At 45.2% G+C, this 21813-nt stretch overlaps 1 protein-coding gene across 1 annotated transcript in view; it reads left to right on the forward strand.

Moving 5' to 3' along the window:
• Positions 1–21813, forward strand: part of LOC119658632 (G protein-activated inward rectifier potassium channel 3) — a 263585-nt gene that overhangs the window by 84074 nt on the left and 157698 nt on the right. Inside the window, exon 2 of the mRNA XM_038066146.1 lies at positions 2683–3054. Within this exon, the coding sequence (XP_037922074.1) occupies positions 2801–3054 (254 nt within the window). The 5' untranslated portion in view covers positions 2683–2800. The remainder of the gene's footprint in view (positions 1–2682; positions 3055–21813) is intronic.

Genomic DNA, 21813 nt, shown 5'->3' on the forward strand with positions numbered 1-21813 from the left:
TGAAGGTGGCGAGCGTATAATCGATTTTGCGGACACCCATGACCTTGTACTTATGAATACATGGTTCATCAAACGATTGTCTCATCTTCCCACATTTTATAGTGGGAACAATAAAACGCAAATCGACTATATTCTCATAAGACGCCAACATTTTACCACTATCACTGATTGCAAAGTCGTTCCCTATGAGACCATCGCACCTCAACATCGGCCGTTGATTGCCGTTCTGCGAATTAAGCCACCGATGAAGCAGCGTGAGGAACGCACTGGCCCGCCGCGCATTAAATGGTGGCGATTTGGTGAGAAGAAAGAAGAAACGGTCTCACTCATACGATTGCCAACCATTACGAATGTGGAAGAATCATGGAACCAAATGAAAGACACGATCCACAAAGCGGCCTCTGCAACCCTCGGGGTCACCAAGCCGGGTAAGCGGTACATCAACCGAGATACTTGGCTTTGGAATGATGATGTTGAAATGAAGGTCCGTGAAAAGAAACGCCTTTACCACAAATTTCTCGACGATAAAACGCCTGCTAATTGGCAAATTTATAAGAATGCTAACCGGGAAGCAAAGAAAGCGGTTGCTGTCACCCGAGCGAACCATTTCAAAAATCTTTACGATAAACTGGACACTCGGGATGGCTAGAGAGATCTGTATCGACTTGCTAAAAGCCGTGATGAACGCACACAGGATATCGAGCACTTCTGTTGTGTTAATGACAAAAACGGTACTTTGCTTACCAACCGTCGAGCCGCAACGGATAGATGGCGAGAATATTTCGAGCAGATTTCAACTGAAGAATTTGCTCATCCTCCACTTCCACAATCATTGCCGACATTTGGAGCAGTTCCACCAGTCAGCACAACTGAAGTCGAGGAGGCAATAAAACAAATGAAATCGGGGAAAGCAACAGGACCTGACGACATCGCATCTGAGCTTTGGAAAGCGAAGAGCTGGGACCCAACACTGTGGCTCAGTGAATTCTTTAACCCGGTTAGGAAGGAAGGAAGGAACCCAGGAAGGAAGAACACTATCTGACTGGCAAGAAAGTACCACTGTTCCAATATGGAAAAAGAAAGGTAGCCCAGCAGAATGTTCAAATTACCGTCCGATCCGGTTACTTTCCCATACCATGAAGATTTTTGAACGCATTCTTGACAACCGTATTCGCGAAATCGTTGAAATAACCGTGAATCAAGCCGGATTTGTCAAGAACTGCGGAACTACTGACGCAATACACGCTGCGCGGTTACTCATGGAGAAACACCGTGAGAAGCATCGCCCTCTTTACATTGCCTTTCTGGATCTAGAGAAAGTGTTTGACCGTGTACCATACGAACTTATCTGGTATGCTTTACGACAACACTTCGTGCCAGAAGAACTCGTGCGCTGGGTTCAATTGCTCTACCACGATCCGAAAAGTAAAGTTCGAAGTATGGCGGGTGTATCAAAACCGCTTCGTGTCTCTGTTGGTGTTCATCAAGGAAGCGCCCTCTCACCACTCCTCTTTGTCCTTGTTATGGACACCGTCACACGGGATATCCAACGTCCAGCGCCCTACACACTGCTTTATGCAGATGATGTTTTCCTAGCATCTGATAGCAAAAATGATCTCGAGCAACTTGTTCAAAAATGGAATGATCGCCTCATGCAACACGGTCTCAGATTGAATTTAAACAAAACTGAATTTTTGACGACCGATCCCCATGAAACAGGCACAATCACTGTCAGCGGCAGTGATCTGCCCAGAACTGAGCGATTTAAATACCTCGGGTCAACGCTATCAGCCAATGGAGAACTGCGTTATGAAATTGCTTCAAGCATTAACGCAATCTGGATGAAGTGGCGTTCTACAACTGGTGTCCTTTGTGATCGACGTATCAACGAACGTCTCGAATCTAAAATTTACCGCAATGTCGTCCGTCCAGTCGCTCTCTATGGTTCTGAGTGTTGGCCGACCATAAAAGACAATGAACGGCGTCTTGCGGTAATGGAGACGAAGATGCTACGTTGGACTAGTGGCGTCACATGTTTAGATCACATCCGAAATGAGGATATCCACGATCGTTATGGGGTTGCACCGATCGTGGAAAAGTTGCGAGAGAGGCGTCTTCGATGGTATGGTCATGCAATTCGTGCAAACGAGAATTCACTTGCCAAGTTTGGTCTGAACATCGAAGTCGATGGTAAACGACCAAAAGGCAGACCTAAGCAACGGTGGCTTGATACGCTGGATGGGGATTTGAAAGCCTCGAAATTGCACCCAGATCAGGCATTCGATAGAGCCAAATGGCGAAACCGATCACGACGAGCCGACCCCGCTTGCGAACGGGACAAAGGCTGAAGAAAAAGAAGAAAATCTTCACGCCCACGTTGGGCGCTATTAGCAATAAGCTAGGAGAAGCCTTCCTGATTTTATATTAGCGTCTGGAGTGTTTATCTGGACGTCGTTTTTTGGGTTGACGAGGTATTGTCTTGTCACGTTTCCCTAAAGCTTTTCAAAGTTGAAAATTTGGGAAAAGATACGTAACAACAGGGCGAAGGAACAAAAGGGTTATTGTGAAAGATTGATTTAACTTGCCATTATTTTATCTAGAAATGTTACCCAAAAAATTAAATGATTTTTTAACAATCTTTAAGTGTTGCTAACAATTTTCTTTTCTTTTCCCTACTTTCAGTTTAATGCTCTTACAACGTGTGATATAGTGGTGGAATCATCTTAATTTAAATCAATCTATCTATAATCTGCAATCATTATTTCGTTCAGTGTATTAAAATTATTTAAACAAAATCAAAATGATTGTAGACAAGACAGAAAACGTAAACGAGAATGCATGGACTAAACTTTTGCCAGAGATCGAACAACGTCCACCACAAATACAAAATGGTCTAGTTAAAGTTCAAGTTGATGAAATGCCAAAAGAAAGTCCAGCATCTTCGGATATACCATTGGGTCATTTACCACGTAAAGATTCATTCTTCGAAACGTTCCATAAACAATTAAGACAGTCAATAAGAGCAGTTGGCGAATCGCCTGGTCCAATAAAAAGGTAAGAGATTACTAGTTTCATTGGTATTTTAAGAAAGATACTTTTGACGTTTTCTTGGATATGGTGTCATGTTTTTAGCTGGAGCTATTGGTCTATTGTGCCAATCTGAAGTCCCCAAGTATATATCGCTTAAGTGTTTATTGGTTTTTCCTAAATTGTTTACCATCCAATCGTTTGCATTGAGCTGTCCTAAGATTAATCGATGGCGTTTATTCACAGCTTTATCAGTCTTTCTTTGAAAAAGTTTATGGGAAGTTATCCATTATTTGTGTTTTTGTAGTGATTCGCGTTTCACATACATATGTATGTAATTGTTTATGTATATTTAGGGTTTACATGTGTTTATCTGTAATTTATCTATTATCAAAGAGATGTTTTGGATATTTATATCTTTTTCATTGTTTTTCTTAAACAATTCAATTGATAATCACACACTTTGAATTGCAGGTAAGTTTGTTGTTGTTTCCAAATTTTGTACATAAATAAAAGACAAGTCGGGAAACCGGAAGCTTGACGCTTCAGGTATAAAAGGTTTTGTGTTTCCCTATGTGAGGAGCATAACGTAGTTCTCCATTGGCTTATAGCATTGACCCGAGATATTGAAATCGCTCAGTTCACCATTGCCAGAACTGAGCGATTTAAATATCTCGAAGGGCAGGTTACTGCCATTGCCAGAACTCAGCGATTTAAATATCCTGGATGAACTGGCATTCCCCAACTGGTGTTCTTTGTGATCGACGTATCAGCGCACGTCTCAAATCTAAAATTTACTGCAATGTCGTTCGTCTGCCGCTCTCTATAGTTCTGAGTGTTGGCCGACTATAAAGGACAATGAACGGCGTCTTGCGGTAATGGGGACGAAGATGTTGCATTGCACTGGTGGCGTGACACGTTTTGATTACGTCTGAAATGAGAATATCCGCGATCGAACGGGTTTGCACCAATCGTGGAAAAACTGCAAGAGAGGCGTTTTCGATGGTATGGTCACATAATTCACACTAACGAGAATTCAACAACCAATATTGGTGAGAACATCGAAAGTAATGGTAAGCAACCAAAAAGCCGGCCAAAACAATGGTGGCTTGATATGCTGGATGGGGATTTAAAGGTCTCAAGATTACATCCTGATCAGGCATTTGATAAAATAAAATGACGAAACCGATCACCACAGACCGACCCCGCTTGCAAACTGATGGCTGAACAAAAAGAAAAAGATGTGAGGAGCGACGAGTGCACGACACCTCCGTGTAATAGAGCTAAAAATTCCATTGCCCTCTATTTTCTAGAAAGCGATTTAAATAAATCATTTGATGGAAAGCCCTGTGTTGATAATGGTCAACCTCATACGCCACACACCCTGAGTTTAATATTATTAGCAAATGCCAACAATTTAACCAACATCAAATATAAACAAGTCGGGAAACCGGAAGCTGGACGCTTCAGGTACGAAAGGTTTTGTGTATTTCTTAGTACGTAGCACGTAATACATCCATATATTATGTGGGAGTATCCACTGTCGGGTGATATTGACATTCATAGTCTTCAATTTTCAAAGAAGCAACAAATTTGAGGTATTATAACTTTGTTAGTAATAGTGCGATTTCCACCAAACTTGGTAAGATCATGCTCCATATTATAGCCTATATCACTGCAAAATTTCATGGTACTAGGATGAACTTAAGGGGATTTTCTAACCAATTACAAAAAATTGTAGTAATATACTATTATTAACTTTATTTAAACAGACATCGGCATAGAAGGTATTTCGGAGCCCAGGCACCATATAGTGGCAGCCTCCTGATTTTTTTCAGATTTTTCGGTTTGGTAGTTTCTGAGAATGGCCTCCTTAAAGAAGTGATCAATTTCAACCCCCCGCGCTCCCCACCCTTCCAACGAATGTCAAAACTAAGATCGGCTTTGAAAAGTACTAATCGAGACCTTTCATTTGATAGTCCACATGACCATATTTGATGAAAAAAAATGTTGCACCTCCCTTTTGCATGTATGGGGACCCCCCCTTAAATTCGACGTAAAAGGATGTAATTCACTATATGCGTGAGCGTCCACAGTTCCCACCTTTCTACCAAATTTTGTGTCAATTGCTATAACCTTCTCCGAGAAAAATGCGTGTGACGGACAGACAGACAGACAGATAGACAGACAGACAGGCGGACAGACAGACAGACAGACAGAATTAGAGGCTTTTGCGCAGCTGGACATGGTTTTGGCTAACGAAGGTGCCGTAAACACCTTTCAGAAAGGGGGGTCAGGCTCGGTTGTAGACCTGACCTTTATCAGCCCTGCGCTGGCGCGTGGTATGTCCTGGTGCGTCAGCGAACGCTACACCCACAGCGATCACCAGGCAATCTTCTTTGAGACATGTGTCGAGCCACAGGGCAAAGAGCTATCATGCCCAAAACCGAAAAAGGTTTCAGGCTGGTCTGCAAAATCTTTGGATGAGCAGAGCCTCTTAGAGGTGTGGTTAGATCAACCTGATAAAGCAGGCGCCTCTACGGAAAGAGCCGTCCATCTGGCTCAATGCATCGCCAAAGCATGTGACGCGTCTATGCCTAGGAGGTGCTCATTCCCCAGTAGAAGACCAAACTACTGGTGGAATGATGAACTGACCGGTCTTCGATCAGCCTGCCACCGAGCCAGAAGAGCGGCTCAGAGGGCGGTAGGTAGAGTCGATCAGGGGCAGAAAGAGTGCGCCTATAAGGCAGCCCGTAAAACCCTCAAGCTCGCCATCCACCGAAGCAAGACAAAATGCTTTAAGGAGCTCTGCTCAGAAGCGGACATCAACCCGTGGGGGAGTGCTTATAGAATAGTGATGGGACGATTCAGAGGCCGCTCCTCTCCGCAGATCACGTGTCCCACCCTCTTGCTGAAAATCATACAGGGGTTATTCCCCCAGCAAGAGGAGAGCACCGACATATTCCGGCCACCTCTGAATGTGACGGCAATTCCTCCAGTCACCAGAGACGAGCTGCTGGAGATCTGTGGCAGAATAGGAGACAATAAAGCGCCGGGCCTGGACGGAGTGCCGAATAAGGCCCTTAAGCTTGCCGTGAAATCCAGGCCGGACATGTTCGCTGAGCTGTTCGAAGCGTGCATGTCCGAAGGAATATTTCCGGCGGCTTGGAAGCGACAGAAGTTGGTACTTCTGCCTAAGATTGGTAAACCTCCAGGTGAACCATCGTCATACCGGCCCATATGTCTTTTGGACACGGTGGGGAAAATTCTAGAGCGGGTAATCTATAATAGATTACTCCCGGTTGTTGAGGGCCAAGGCGGCCTTTCAGATCGGCAGTATGGGTTCCGAAAAGCCAGATCAACCATTGATGCCATCAAATTGGTTACTGGTTTGGCCGAAGATGCAATTCACGGAAAGGGTAGTACCAGCAAATATTGCGTGGTAGTAACTCTGGACGTGAAAAATGCATTCAATTCGGCCAATTGGAATCTAATACGCAAATCCCTAGCGAAGATTGGTATTCCCGCCTATCTCGCTGCTATCGTCGATAGTTACTTAACTGAAAGGAGGCTATGGTATGACACTGATGACGGAGCGCAGGAGTACGTTGTTTCCGCCGGTGTCCCACAGGGCTCCGTATTGGGCCCACTACTGTGGAACATCATGTACAACGATGTACTTAATTTTCCCCTTCCGGAGGAAGCCACAGTGGTGGGTTACGCTGACGACATAGCACTGGTTGCTGTTGCAAAGCATCTTGAAGATGCTGAGTTATATTCAAGCGAGGCAATCAGTGCTGTCAAATGCTGGTTGGAGAGCTCGGGTTTGACGCTTGCGGAGGAAAAAACAGAAGCGGTCCTCATCACGAAACGCCGGAAGAGAAACTGCGCCTGTGTTAGAATCGGGAATCATATCATCACTTCAAAGCCGACCATCAAATACTTGGGGGTGGTGATAGACAGGAAGCTCAGCTATAAGCAACACGTACAGTATGTTTGTGATAAATCATCCACTGCCAGTATGGCCCTGGCGAGGATGATGCCGAACGTGGGAGGGCCACGGCATACCTCTAGGTTGCTTATAGCCAGGATGGTGACCTCAATCATGCTCTATGCGACCACAGTTTGGAGCGAGGCATTGCGGATGCAAGTTAACACTAGCAAACTGAATGCAGTTTATAGGAGGGCAGCTCTGAGGGTATGCTCTGCCTTCAGCCAATCTTTTCCTTATCGCAGATGAAGAATGCTGAGAGGGAGAAATCCATAAATAGATGGCAAGAGCGGTGGGAACGCTTGGGAAAGAGTCGGTGGACTCACAGGCTCATTCCTGCCATCAAGGAGTGGTTGGAGAGACGACACGGTGAGATTAATTATAATCTCACCTAGTTTCTCACGGGACATGGAGGATATCTCCAATACCTTTACAGGTTTAAATTAGAGACCTCACCCGACTGTAAATTGTGAGGGAGTCTCAGAGGACCCAGAGCATGTATTCTTGCACTGTCCGAGATTTGTGGAAGAAAGGAGAAATCTAGAGGAGACTTTAGGAGGGGTGCTGGTACCAGAAAATCTGGTGCCGAAAATGCTAGCAAATCAAGAGAATTGGGATGCGGTCAACTCCATGATCGCATCTATTCAAGATAAATTGCGAAAGGCAGAGGAAAGGAAAAAGGGGCGGTCACGTGCGCCGCGTATAGAAGAAATGGGATTAAGCTAGAGTGAGCTGACTCCGCCCCGTGATGTAATACCTTATGGTGGTTCCGCGGGGCAGGGAGGGAGTCGGGGGTGGTTTTAGTGGGTAAAAATCCCACACGCTGGTATGTCCAGACCAGTGTCTTTTGAAAATTTCCACCTCCTCAACAAACCAAAAAAAAAAAAAAAAAGACAGACAGACAGACAGTGAACCGATTTTAATAAGGTTTTGTGTTTACACAAAACCTTAAAAAGGGCTAGGGAGAATTAGATTCTTCTTGAATGGAATTTTAATATTTCACTCGAATTTCAATTTTTCTCGCTAATTATGACGTCAGCACGAAATTGATAAGTTTGAACTTCTATAACTTTGACACTAATAGTTGGATTTTCATGGAATTTGGCATGTGTATACACGAGACTGCCCTCTATGCCGGTGCAAAATTTGGTACACTTAGGATGAGCTTAATATAATATACTTATTATACTTACTATAATATACTATTAGTAAATTTATTTGAACAGATACCGGACTGGGACATCTCTCGAAGATTAGATTTCACATAAGTGTTTTACACAAAACCTTAAAAAGGGCTGCAGATAAATAGATTCTTCATAAATACGACTTTAATATTCCACGCGAATGTCAATTATTCCGGGTAATTATGACAGCATCAGCATCTGATTTGCATGGCTTTGGAAGCAGTAAACTCGCGCGAAATAGCTGGTACCAAATTCAGAAGTCCTAGGATGAATTTAAGGGGGGTTTTTCAGTAAACTTCTAAAAAGTAATAATATACTATTGGTAAGTTTATTTGAGCAGATATCGGAATGGGACATATTTTGAGGCCTAGATTTCATCTAGGCACACCACCCTGATTTTTATCTGATTTTTAGGTTAGATAGTTTCCGAAAACGAGTCCTGTCTCACTTCAAGTGCGTACATTTTGACTCCTTACTCACGCACTTTGCAATTTATGCCAAAACTAATGTCAGTCTCGAAAAGAACAAATCAAGATCTTTCATTTGATACCCTACACAACTATATCCGGTGAAAAAAATTTTTGAATCCCCCCTTTGCATGTATGGGGAGCCCCCCTTTAAACTCCACCGAAATTTATGCCACTCACTGTATGCGTGGGATTTCATAGTTCCCATCTGTCCACCAAATTTCGTTCGGATCGATTTAGCCGTTTTGGAGAAAAATGCGTGTGACAGACAGACAGACAGACAGACATTGAATCGATTTTAATAAGGTTTTGTTTTACACAAAACCTTAAAAAAAGATCCTGTGGTCATAATCTTTCGCTTGAGAATAAAAATATATTTTTAAAAAATCGTTAAGTCTGAATACCATCTACGATATGTATTTAATTATTAGTAATAAGAAGGGCCGCGACTTTGCAATATGGTCAGTAGGCCGTTCCCCTTTGCTAAGTTTCATCCGATAGAAGTGGGTGTATTCTTTTTCTTTTGTTTTCTTTTCATTATAACACTCCTTCACTTTTCCAATTACCCCTCTTAATTGGATAATTCCTATCCTGATCTTCCTTTTGATTCAACATCCATCCAGGATTCATCCAAAAACCCAACAACTGGTCGCTTTCCCTTAAGTTTAAAAATTCCATTTCATTTTTTGAACAAATTTCAATTTACATTTACTAACAATTCTTGACTGTCATCGAACCTTGACCGGGGAAAACGTAAATTTGACCTCTTTTTTGTTGGTACTTTAATTAGCTCCGGTTACGTATTTTTTAATTCACATAAGCGCATCAGTTTACCTGGGTTAGAACGAATATGTATGGATTTGGCCATGCAAAAATGTGAATTGATTTTCCGTTGAACCGACTTGAATTCGAAGTTCGACGCTGTCATCTATGAAATCCATAAAGAACTCAACTGGGGCCGGCTGATTCGAGAGGCAACTGATAAGCGGAATATGGATTAGGAGATCGGTTTTGGACTTCGGAAAAGAAAATGTTAAGCAGTTTGCAGCAAGAATTTCAACGGATAAATTTAATAACAAAGATAATTATATTGTGTGGAAAAAATAGTGAAATTTAATTAAATTCATTAATTTAAAGTGAATATTGTAGTTAAACCAAAGGAGCGGAAAACAAAGGAAACAATTAAAAGACCGAATGCAGGTGTTCATTTTTTGAAGGAAGGATATACAGATCGTGAGAGAGAAATATATTATTTGTGGTAAAAATAGTTATCTTTAGACGAGATATGGAAAACACCGAAAGCCAAAACTTGAGAAGTGGAATCTCTTTCTCTTTCTTTATATACAAGTAACAGGCAACAGTGAACAGAGTCTTGAGTTTTCTTAAAGATTACCTTTTTCCCTTTCTCACTCCTTAATTCGGTAGAACTCTCTTTAATTCTCCAAAATAATAGCCTGAGGATGTCAAGGTAGGGTCGGAACCTTAGAGGCCGCGCCTCACAAAATATCTGAGGCAGGGGAAACACAGATTGAGAGTGTGACCCGTCGTGGATCCTCCTTTTCGATCGTCACACTCGGGTCTAGAGTTTTACGGCTCCACGCGTGCGGTTGTTTCTCTTATTTCTTTTATTTCCAAATTAAGCTCTTTAGCTCGCGTTAGGTTCGTGTGAATCTCCGTGTTTGACATATTTTTCAGGATTTGGTGCGGAAGAGACACCTGAATGTTACCAATGACACGTAAGGGATCGACGTGCTCAGAGGACCGCCTCGACCCCGCATTCCCGAGCCTGGCTAGTACGAATGAGCTTCAAGATTTGTGGGTGGACCTTCATGGTCAATTTTGCTATCCTTTTAGGTTTTTGGAATGGCTCTTCTCTCTTGCTCGTCTCCGGCCTCTTGGGATGGTCTTTTGATCATCAACAAAACAAATATTGTCATTACAACTGTCTATCAAAATTAAGTTCTGAAAATCAATTAAGCTAGACTGATAAAACCTTATTAGAATTAGCTATCACAAACATAATCTTCACCTCCATTTTTAGATTTATTAATAGTCGTCCGGATAATATCAAAGGAATAATGAAAAAAAATCAGTAAATGTTTGCGGTTATTTCAATAAAGCAGGTCCGTTAAACTCCGTTTCCATAGGCAGCTGTGCTCTATTTGTTCAACCATAAGTACACATGGACATTGGAGCTATGCATGAAGGCTTTATTTTGAATTGATAACCTTTGAGTAAAGAGCCTCTCGTTACTTTGTCAATTTGTGAAACTGCCAGCACCAGTTCAGGCTGTTTATCATTCTATTTAGCTAACATTAAACGTGGTAGCACTACCACAAGCTGATAGTAAATAAAATTGTGATTGCAAGGTTTTATCGTATGTTTGTCAATGTTGCTGAGCGCCCAGAGGGAAAAGCTGCTATTTTTTTTTTATAAAAGTAATCTAGCTTTATTAGTTGTGTTCAACAGGCTGAGAATGGGTTACTTTTGTATAAAAATTAGTGTCAAAATTTTAAAATTTCACCCTTAAGCCTCACTCTGTATTTTCCATTTTTCAGCACTCAGCAAAGTGTTGGCCGACCATAAAAGACAATGAACGGCGTCTTGCGGTAATGAAGACGAAGATGCTACGTTGGACTAGTGGCGTCACATGTTTAGATCACATCCGAAATGAGGATATCCGCGATCGTTATGGGGTTGCACCGATCGTGGAAAAGTTGCGAGAGAGGCGTCTTCGATGGTATGGTCACGCAATTCGTGCAAACGAGAATTCACTTGCCAAGATTGGTCTGAACATCGAAGTCGATGGTAAACGACCAAAAGGCAGACCTAAGCAACGGTGGCTTGATACGCTGGATGGGGATTTGAAAGCCTCGAGATTGGACCCAGATCAGGCATTCGATGGAGCCAAATGGCGAAACCGATCACGACGAGCCGACCCCGCTTGTGAACGGGACGAAGGTTGAAGAAAAAGAAAGAAGAAGAAGTATTCAGCAAACCCTAAACAACTAAACCATTTCTATAAGGTGTGAAAGGTGAACCAAGCTAAGAACGACGATCGGCCATTCAGGCCAGCTCATACGAGTAATTCCGCTGAAAGCCACAACGATTCTACAAAACTAATATGTTTTGCTACCGGCGACAGAAGAATGGGGTTTAGAACCCTAAAGGCATAACCAATTCCATTGCAAACAATGCTCTGCATCTTCAAAAACAAGTCAGAAACCAGATGCTCGGCACTTGAGATATAAAAGGCTTCGTAGAATTCCTATGTAAGGGTATTATCACGCAGGATAATTCTACTTGTACAGAGTTCGTATTGCATACCCAACCCCCCCTGGATTAAGTTTTGGAGTTGCCTCCTGGATGTGTGTGCCAAGAGAAGGAGCTCACATCCGCCTCGAAAAGGATTACCATCTGATGGTCGCTTACATTTGCCTTCGTGTTGCGTTCTACACTTCTGGCAACGTTGGGTAGCTGCGACCGCTTATATGATCCAGCTGTCGTTTGAGATACGAGTGTTTAAAGTTTTTCGAAAGACTCCGCCACTTTCCGGCAATTTTCCCGACTCCTAGACCCTCTAATCTATATGCCATTTGAAAGGTCTAACTTTCCTCCATACAAGTGATCACGAATTAAGCTCCTTTTCTCTAAATTCTCAATATTAACGGAGATACGAGCGTTTAAAGTTTTTCAAAAGATTTCGTCACTTGCGGCTATTTTCAACCTGCCCGAACAATAACAGTTTTTTCATCATTTATTTTTGGGGATGCAGGCGGCCCATGTATTGGTGCACACCTCGAAAAATACTGCAACATTACTGCCGAAGGTGGAATTTCTTTAAGCATGATATCCAGTACCGCATCACTACATAAACAGTATTGGTTCCTCAATCTTCTCGAAGTTGCATTCTCTACCACCCCAGAACCTCAATGTTGCATGGAAAGAATTTAACAAACTAGTTAGTCGTAACTTCTACCCAGTCCGAGCATTTGCAAGGATTTGACAAGGACCTAATTCTCATCGTTGACAAACGCAAATTTCGCCTGCAGCATGTGAAATTTCTAGGCCATTTCAGCACCTCAGGGCCAAAGACGGTTGAACACCTTAGAAGGTTTTTGGGCATGGTAAACTTCCACTGTCATTTCTTTCCCAAAGTGGTTCATCATCAGATATTATTTAACACCATCCTGTCTGCTCTTAGGATCAAGGATTCGCGGGAGGTTGTGTGGTCTTTGGCATTCCCTCAACGTGATTCACCTCCAGTCGTGTTGGTCGATGCCTCAGACGTCGCAGTAAACGTTGCTCTTCACCAGAGGATGAATCAACGCTGATAACGGTTGGGTTTCTTCTCAAAACAGTTGAACTCCACTCAACGGGAGTATTGCGTCTCGATCAATTATCGGTTTACGCGGTGTCCTGGGGTAATACCTCTGGAGGACATAAGAAGATAGTCATGTGCTGAGGCGCTCTGTCGATCTCTGTGGATTCCGCGCTCTGGTGTTCCCGCCGTAATCATCACAGAACAGTAAATGCAATTTGAATCTACTCTCTTCTCGGAGCTCGGAAAGCATCCCTTCGCAGTCCAATGGGATGCAAGAACGTTGGCATTGGACGTTGAGGGCAGCCATTATGGAGAGTGACTAGTCGTCCTGGTTCCAGAGCTTGGGTTTCGTTCTGCTTGGCCTCCGTACAGCTTCCAGCTTCCAGTCCTATTGAGCTAGTATACTGGGAGAATCTACCACTCCTCGGCGACCTGGTCCCCGACAGAAGAGATTTTTACGTCTACCATGAGAGACTGTTTCCAAATTAAAGCCATCTCCCCAATTGTGACAGCCATACCCCTAGGGAAATCGAAGTTTGTACTCATATCCTCGTCAGGACTTATGCCATCCAGAAGTCGGTTCAGCCACCATACGTGGGCCCCTATAAGGTCCTTGGGCGTGGGGAGCATACGTTCAGTCAGGCCAGCTCGAAAGCGGGATTCAAGCGGTCTAAAACGTTCGTTGATACGTCGATCACAAGGAGCACTAGTTGTAGACCGCTACTTCATCCAGGTTGCGCTAATGCGTGAAGCAATTTTATAACGGAGTTGATTAGCTAATAGAGTTGACCTGAGATATTTAAATCGCTCCGTTCTAGGCAGCTCACTGCTATTGGCAGTGGTAGTGCCTGTTTCATGGAGAGCGGTCATCAAAAAGTCAGTTTTATTCAGATTCAATCTGAGACTGTGTTGCATGAGGCGATCATTCCACTTTTGGACAAGTTGCTCGAAATCATTTCATTCAGGGTGGAGGAGCTGCGAAAGGGCGCTTCCTTGAGGAACACCGGCAGAGAAACGAAGCGGTTTTAATGCACCCGCTACACTTCGATCAATTTGTATATCTAGGAAGCCAATCTGAGACGGAGCACTTGGTCGGCGCACAGGCCGTTCGCGTTGTAATCGGAAGACAGAAGTGGCTACACCATCAGTGGAACTCATTCTCACAAGATGGCCTACGAGTGGGTCTCCCAAGGGCACTTGGCACAGAACAGTAGAACAGGAGTGCGGGCGTCTCGGGAAATTGTGGGAGGAGCTGAAGGGCGTTAAGTATTTATTCAGTTTTATTAAAGCTATTGCATTATTGTCACTAAATTGTCTTTTATATACAAAAATATTTAATTTAATTCAAAAGAAAAATATTTGAAAAGCGAATCGTTTGAATTGACACAATCATAGAACTTATCTTTTTTACATTATTTACAATTATTCTTTAATTTAAGATGAAATACAAAACCAAAACGACCATTCCGGTTGATGGTTGAGAACTCAATTCCTTCTTGCTTCTCAAACGTTAGAGGCAGAAAAGACGTCTCCCTTCATTTGTTTCTTTTCTGCCCCTAACTCATGGCACACTCGCCGGTCCTCCACTCCCGTGTCGTGATCCGCAAAGTGGATAGATCCGCGCCATCTATTCGTTGGCACTCGCAACATTCGAAATAAATTTCGAATGCCGCGAATCCTGCCGCGCCACATCACTCCGCCCCCAGTTGAAACCTAGGGGTTTCGACGACTGATCCCCGAACTTCGTTCGCCGTTAATCCACAAAGCGGACACGACGTTGCCTCGGGGCGCACACGGGTTTCAGCCTGGACAAAGAGACCGCCTTTTTGTGACCACCGATCTCGAGCTGGAAGAAATGTTCTCCCCGCTCGAGAACGCGGTACGGGCCCTCATATGGAGGCTGCAGCGGCTTCCGGACGGCATCCGTTCTGATTAGCACATGCGTGCATGTGTCCAGTTCCTTGGGCGAACAAGCAGGTATGGACGAGTGTCGAGAGGGTGGTGGCGCCTTGATACGTCGGAGATTGTCCCTCAGCAGACGCACCAACCCCGACTCCGTGAGACCCGATCTCTTGTCGAAGACCGGATCGCTTGGGAGTCTCGGGTTCTCCCCGTAAACCAGCTCCGCGGGGCTGGCAGCAAATTCCTCTCGGCGGGTTGTACGAAGGCCGAGTAGGACGAGAGGCAAGACTTGCGTCCAGGACGGATCGTCGCGTGCCATAATGGCGGCTTTCAGCGTCCGGTGCCAACGTTCCAACATCCCATTGGATTGTGGGTGGTATGCCGTAGTCCGCTGGCGTTTAAAACCAAGGAGTTTGCCTAACTCGGAGAAAAGGGTGGACTCAAATTGCATTCCCTGGTCAGTGATGACCACTGCAGGGACGCCAAAGCGAGGAATCCACTCTCGACAGAGGGCTTCAGCACATGATTGCGCCGTAATGTCTTTCAGAGGTATTGCCTCAGGCCACCGCGTGAACCTGTCGATGATTGTGAGGCAATACTTATAACCGTGCGAGTCTCGCAAAGGCCCTATTATGTCGAGGTGTATGGTGTGGAAACGCTTGGTGGTGCGGGGGAATGAGCCCACTTCTTTCCTAACATGCCTGGAGACTTTACACTTTTGGCATGCGATGCACTCTCTGGCCCAGGAATTGATATCCTTGTTCATGGAGGGCCAGAAGTATTTTCCGGTGACTAACCGGTTTGTTGTCCTGATGCCGGGGTGCGCCAAGTCGTGAACTGCGTGGAACACTTCCTTGCGAAATGTGGCCGGAATGTATGGCCGAGGTCCCTTTTCCGAGTCTTCGCAGCAGAGCGAGAGGTTTGAGCCGAAGATGGGCAACTCCCGAAATTTGTATTTGGGGTTGGACATGAGGCTCTGAAGTGCTGCGTCATCCACTTGCGCCTTGGCAATAGCCGAGAAATCGAGTGAGGCGGGGATGTTAACTTCGGAGACACGAGACAAAGCGTCAGCAACAATGTTGTCCTTCCCGGACACGTGCTGGATGTCCGACGTAAACTGGCTTATGAAGCTCAGGTGTCGAAGCTGACGAGGGGACGCTTTGTCGGGCTTCTGTTTCAAAGCGAACGTGAGAGGCTTATGGTCCGTGAACACTGTGAACGGCCTGCCTTCTAGGGAGAAACGGAAGTATTTGATGGACAGGTATGCGGCGAGCAGTTCGCGATCGTAGGTGCTGTAGTTCCGTTGAGCGGGATTCAACTGCTTCGAGAAGAAGCTCAACGGCTGCCAAACTTGGTCCACCTTTTGGTGAAGGGCAGCACCTACTGCGATGTCAGAGGCATCAACAAAAACGGCTAGGGGTGCATCTTGCAGAGGAAATGCCAAGAGTGTAGCGTCGGCCAGTTGTTGACGGGATTTGTCAAACGCGCAGATAGCCTCTTCAGACCACACGATCTCTCGTGTGTCCTTAGTTTTGGGGCCAGACAAGTACGCGTTCAAAATGGACTGGAGATGGGCGGCCTTGGGCAGGAAACGACGGTAGAAGTTTAGCATGCCCAAGAACCTCCTCAACTTCCTCACTGTCTTTGGACGCGGGAAGCTTGATATCGCTTGCACCTTGTCTGGGTCGGGCTGTATTCCTTCAGGGGAAATGAAATGGCCGAGGAATCTCACCTGTTGTTGAAGGAATTTGCATTTCTCAACGTTCAGGACTAAACCGGCCTCAAGGAGACGTTGAAAAATGCACTCGAGATGGGCTAAGTGCTCAGACTCAGTGGAAGAAGCGACCAAAACATCTTCCAAATATACGAAACAGAATTCGAGGTTTCGCAGGACTGAGTGAATGAACCTTTGAAAGGTTTGCGCCGCATTGCACAATCCGAAAGTCATTCGGGTGAACTCGAAGAATCCAAAGGGTGTGCATATTGCCGTCTTTGGAATGTCTTCAGGAGCTACTGGGATTTGGTGATAAGCCTTGGTTAAGTCCAAGGTCGAAAAGATGCGGCAATTCGCGAGGTGATGCGCAAAGTCGTGGATGAGTGGAATTGGATATCGGTCAGGAACAGTCTGTGCATTTAGCCTTCTGTAATCCCCACATGGGCGCCATTCGCCGTTTGGCTTAGGGACCATATGCAGTGGGGAAGACCAACAGCTGTTTGAGGGCCTGCAGATACCCTGTTGAACGAGTTGTTCAAACTCTTTCCGTGCAATTGCCAGTTTCTGAGATGGTAGAGGACGCACCTTCGAGAAGATCGGGGAACCAGTAGTGATAATGTGGTGCTGCACATTGTGCTTCACTGGTTTGGAGAGACTACAGTTGGTAGTAATCTGGCTGAACTTTTGGAGAAGTGCCCGAACACGAGAGTCGGTAATGTCTTCTAAAAGAACGGAAAGATTATTGCCTGGGTGAGATACCATAAGTCCCGACGAATTAAGTTTGGTCGTGGAATCTATAAGAGACTTGTTTTGCAAGTCCACCAGCAATCCATAGTGACACAGGAAGTCTGCGCCTAGTATGGGGAAGCTGACATCCGCCAGGATGAAACGCCACGAAAACGTCCTACGCAAGCCAAGACTCACGTCTACTTGCCTATACCCGTACGTGTTTATGCGGGAGGAATTTGCTGCCGCAAGTTTGAGCGGTTGAGGGAAAAGTTGATGATGCTGGGGTACGGGAAGAACCGAAACTTCCGCACCCGTGTCGACGAGGTAGTTGCGCCTGCTGAGGGGGTCGAAAATAGTTAGGCGACGTGGCGCTGCGTTCTGGGTGGCCGCCGCCAAGACCCCCCGCGGACCTAGTTTTTTGCGGTAGGAGAGAATCTACACGGTAGCGTACATCTTGTCGCTTTATCCCCGAATCTGCGGTGGTACCAGCAAATCCCTTGGTCCGTGGACTGTCTTGACGACCTGCTACCTGATCGCCCTTTTCGGGTGGCAGACCGTGAGCGTGCTCGCGATCTGGCGCCCGAACGCTGAGCGTCCAACATCGCCCGCATCTCGGCCATACTGGCTGTTAAAGCAGCAATCTCGCGCCTCAACTCACCCACCTCATCCGACGGTGGTTGAACGGCCGCCAAGGTTGGGCGTACGTACACCTCCTGGACCTGGTCGGCCGTCGCTGCCAGTTCCTCCAAGGAACCGGAGACGCAAGCGAGGATCGCCTGGGTGCCCTCCGGGAGCCGACGCAGCCAGAGCGACTTGATGAGGTCGTCGCCGATCTTGCTCCCACCCAATTGCCTCATTTCACGAAGCAATTGGCTGGGAGTTCGATGACCCAACGTTAAACCCGCCAGCAAGTGGTCTAATTTTGCCGACTCGCTTGCCGACAGGCGCTTGATCAACTCGCTCTTGACCTGCACGTACGATGTCGACTTCACCACGTCGGACACCAGAAGTATGGACTCTTCGTCCAGGCCGACCACCGCGTAGTTGAAACGTGTCGCATCCGATGTGATGCCGGACATTTGGAACTGTGCTTCCAAATGCACGAACCACAGTTCGGGGTTCCGCCGCCAAAACGGAGGGACGCGTACGGCGAGGGCGGTCACTTGCGGGTTCGATGGGCCTGCTGCGTCTTTATTGTCAAAAGACATCTTGTTTCACTAAAAGTACGAGATTGAGATGCAACCGCGGTGAGTTTATACTGACACGGCAGGCCGCACCCACAAATGCACGCACGAAACGAGAAAAAAAAAACGAAGCGGACGCTATCCAGCGCAGACCAAAAACACCACCAAAAATGGAGGACCCGCGATGCCAAACACCTCCACGCCGTCTCTTGCAGCGATTTCAAAATTTTTTATTACTATTTTTTTAACTGAATAAATAAATAAATATTATATATAAATGAATAATAATTTCTCTTAAGTATAGCTCCTCGTCGGTGGCGCTGGTCGAGTTTGTCGGCTGTAGCTGCGGCGTTGGCGGTGCTGGGGACGTCCGTTTGTTGCTGTTGTTGATTGTTGTGGCACTGATGTTGTTGTTGTTGATACTGCTGTGGTGGCTGTTGCTGCTGCTGTTGAATTTGTGGTGGTTGTTGTTGTGCAGGAGGGCGTTTTTCTTTCTTGCTTGTGCTCCGACTCGGGATGTGGATGGATTTCTATTACTTGACAATGGGAAATCATCTATGGCGCGAGTATAGTCCAGAGTATATTCAGCATCCGAATAATTGCATTCTTCTTCAGTTGGCTCATAGTCTCCATTTATGATCTCAAAACGTTTCTTGAAAATATCACGATGTCTTTCTTCCAAGCTGCGTTCCAATTCATAGACCTTACGATGAAATTCGGCATCAAGATGTGTTGTTATCAGTTGTAACTTTTGAAGGGCACGAACTTTTTTTTAAAATCGGGGTCACCAATTAAGTATTTATTCAGTTTTATTAAAGCTATTGCATTATTGTCACTAAATTGTCTTTTATATACAAAAATATTTAATTTAATTCAAAAGAAAAATATTTGAAAAGCGAATCGTTTGAATTGACACAATCATAGAACTTATCTTTTTTACATTATTTACAATTATTCTTTAATTTAAGATGAAATACAAAACCAAAACGACCATTCCGGTTGATGGTTGAGAACTCAATTCCTTCTTGCTTCTCAAACGTTAGAGGCAGAAAAGACGTCTCCCTTCATTTGTTTCTTTTCTGCCCCTAACTCATGGCACACTCGCCGGTCCTCCACTCCCGTGTCGTGATCCGCAAAGTGGATAGATCCGCGCCATCTATTCGTTGGCACTCGCAACATTCGAAATAAATTTCGAATGCCGCGAATCCTGCCGCGCCACAGGCGTTTTATGTAACCACGAACGATGGCAGGGGGGGGGGGGATAGTGAGAATAAAGTTCAGATAGGACGGAGAGCAACCACCAACAGAGTAGGAGAAAGGGGTTGGGGAGGTTTTAAGTGAGTAATACATCGAGTGGCATTTTCTGACATTAAGAGCCAACTTATTAACTGTGCACCAATGGACCAAAGCATCCAGAATTGCCTGTAGGGAAGTGCAATCCGTTCGGGGCGAAACAGAGGAAAATAGCTTGAGTTCATGGGCGTTTAATAAGCAAGGACAAGTGAGGATAGAGAGTAGGTTGTTAATAAAGAATAAAAAATAAAAGAGGTCCTAGAATGGGTCCTTATAGCATGCCAGAGGAGAGGGAAAGGACAAGAAGTGCAATCATCAAAGCAAACGCTACAGGATCGAATGGAGAGGTAGGAGGCAAGCCACATAACAAGTGATGGAGGAATGTTGAGAGAGGCGAGTTTGGACAATAGTATCTCGTGGTTAACGGAATCCAAGGCCTTAGAAAAGTCTGTATAAATGACGTAGATTTCCAGAAGATTGGTAACAGTGGTCGACGTTTTATTAAGCCGTGCTGCTCCTTAGCTATAAGGTGGCCGAAGTGGGCCAGACGTACCTCCCGAGGATTTTGGAGTAGGATGAGTGGAGCACAATAGGGTGATAATTCTCAGCAAGAGTATGGTCACTGCGTTTGTGTATGGGATGAATAAGGGTTTCTTTCCACAGGCTGGGAAATAGATACTTTTCGAGGCTCTTATTGAAAATAATGCAGAGGGGAAGGGAAATGAACTTAGAGGTTTTAATCAGGTAGAGGTAGCGAGGATCATCGGGACCGGGTGCGACGTTGCCTTCAAGGTTATCAATGAGGTACTCCACCTAAGATGGAATAAGGAGCGGAGGCTCAGAAGGAGGAGACAAGGAGGAGAAGAAGAGGGAGAGGAGTTATGCACTGAGGAAAAGTAACTACAAAGTAGATTACAGGATAGCTGAGGAGAGGTAGCAGTGGAGCCAGAGAATTTGATAAAAGTAAAAGGAGACTGGGAGGCATTGCGGTCGTTATGGATGTGACACCAGAAAGGCTTCAAGTTTCCACGCGCCAATTCGACTAATAATGTCCAGATAATCCTTCCTAGACTTAACTGAAGATCGTAGAGCGCTTCCGGTGGATAAAAGCTTTTTCTTCACAGCTTGCTTCAAACGATGGATTTCAGTAGTGAAACATCATGGGTAGAAACTCAGGAATGTGGGGGAGGAGAGAACGTAACTAGGAAGGAGGCCAGACAGAATGGAATAAAAGGAGAGGGGGGTTTGGTCGGTTAAGCTTAAAGGACTTGCGCATAGTATGGGAGTTGAAGCGTGACAGTTGTAACTCGAACTCAAGAACAGAATGATGGACATCAGGAGCAACATAGGGAAGAGCAAGAGAAGATAGAGAAAGGGCCGGGAATGTTAGACCAGGAGAGCCAATGGAGGTTAAAGTCACCACTGACAATGAAGGGAAGTGATCGGAAAGTTACAGTAAGGACTTTTGAAAGACTGTCGAAGAATTCATCGTGCAGATAGGAGGGACTGTGGTAGGGGACCGGCGTTGGGAGGGAAAATACGGCAGGTGATACAATCATAGAGGTTAGAAGATGGAGAAAAGATGGATTTGGCTCGTAGGAAGGACTTAACCGCGATTAAGGCACCTCCACCAGCTTACTTACTTAAAGCTACACCATCTCTGCCGTGAAAGACAGAGAACCTCTCGAGGAACTCAGAGCTTAAAATGCTATCATCCAACTACGTTTCAATGATACAGATGAGATGGTGTTGGCAAGCCAGGGCGGAAAGATTGAAACACGACAGCTTGGTACGTAATAATAAAGACTTGAGCTACTTGACAAGTTGTTTATGCTGGTCGGCGAGGCAGGCGGACGGAAATTTGTTCGTAATTTATTACGCTGGTAAGGCTTACTGAATACTCCTTTGGGCCAAAAGAACGGTCGGGCGACGGCATCGAAGTTATGTGGATACGACACTTTGAAGGATGGTATTACGCGGTCGGTGGAGCCATCCTTC

Source organism: Hermetia illucens, chromosome 6, assembly GCF_905115235.1.
Source record: "Hermetia illucens chromosome 6, iHerIll2.2.curated.20191125, whole genome shotgun sequence".
Lineage (NCBI taxonomy): Eukaryota > Metazoa > Arthropoda > Insecta > Diptera > Stratiomyidae > Hermetia > Hermetia illucens.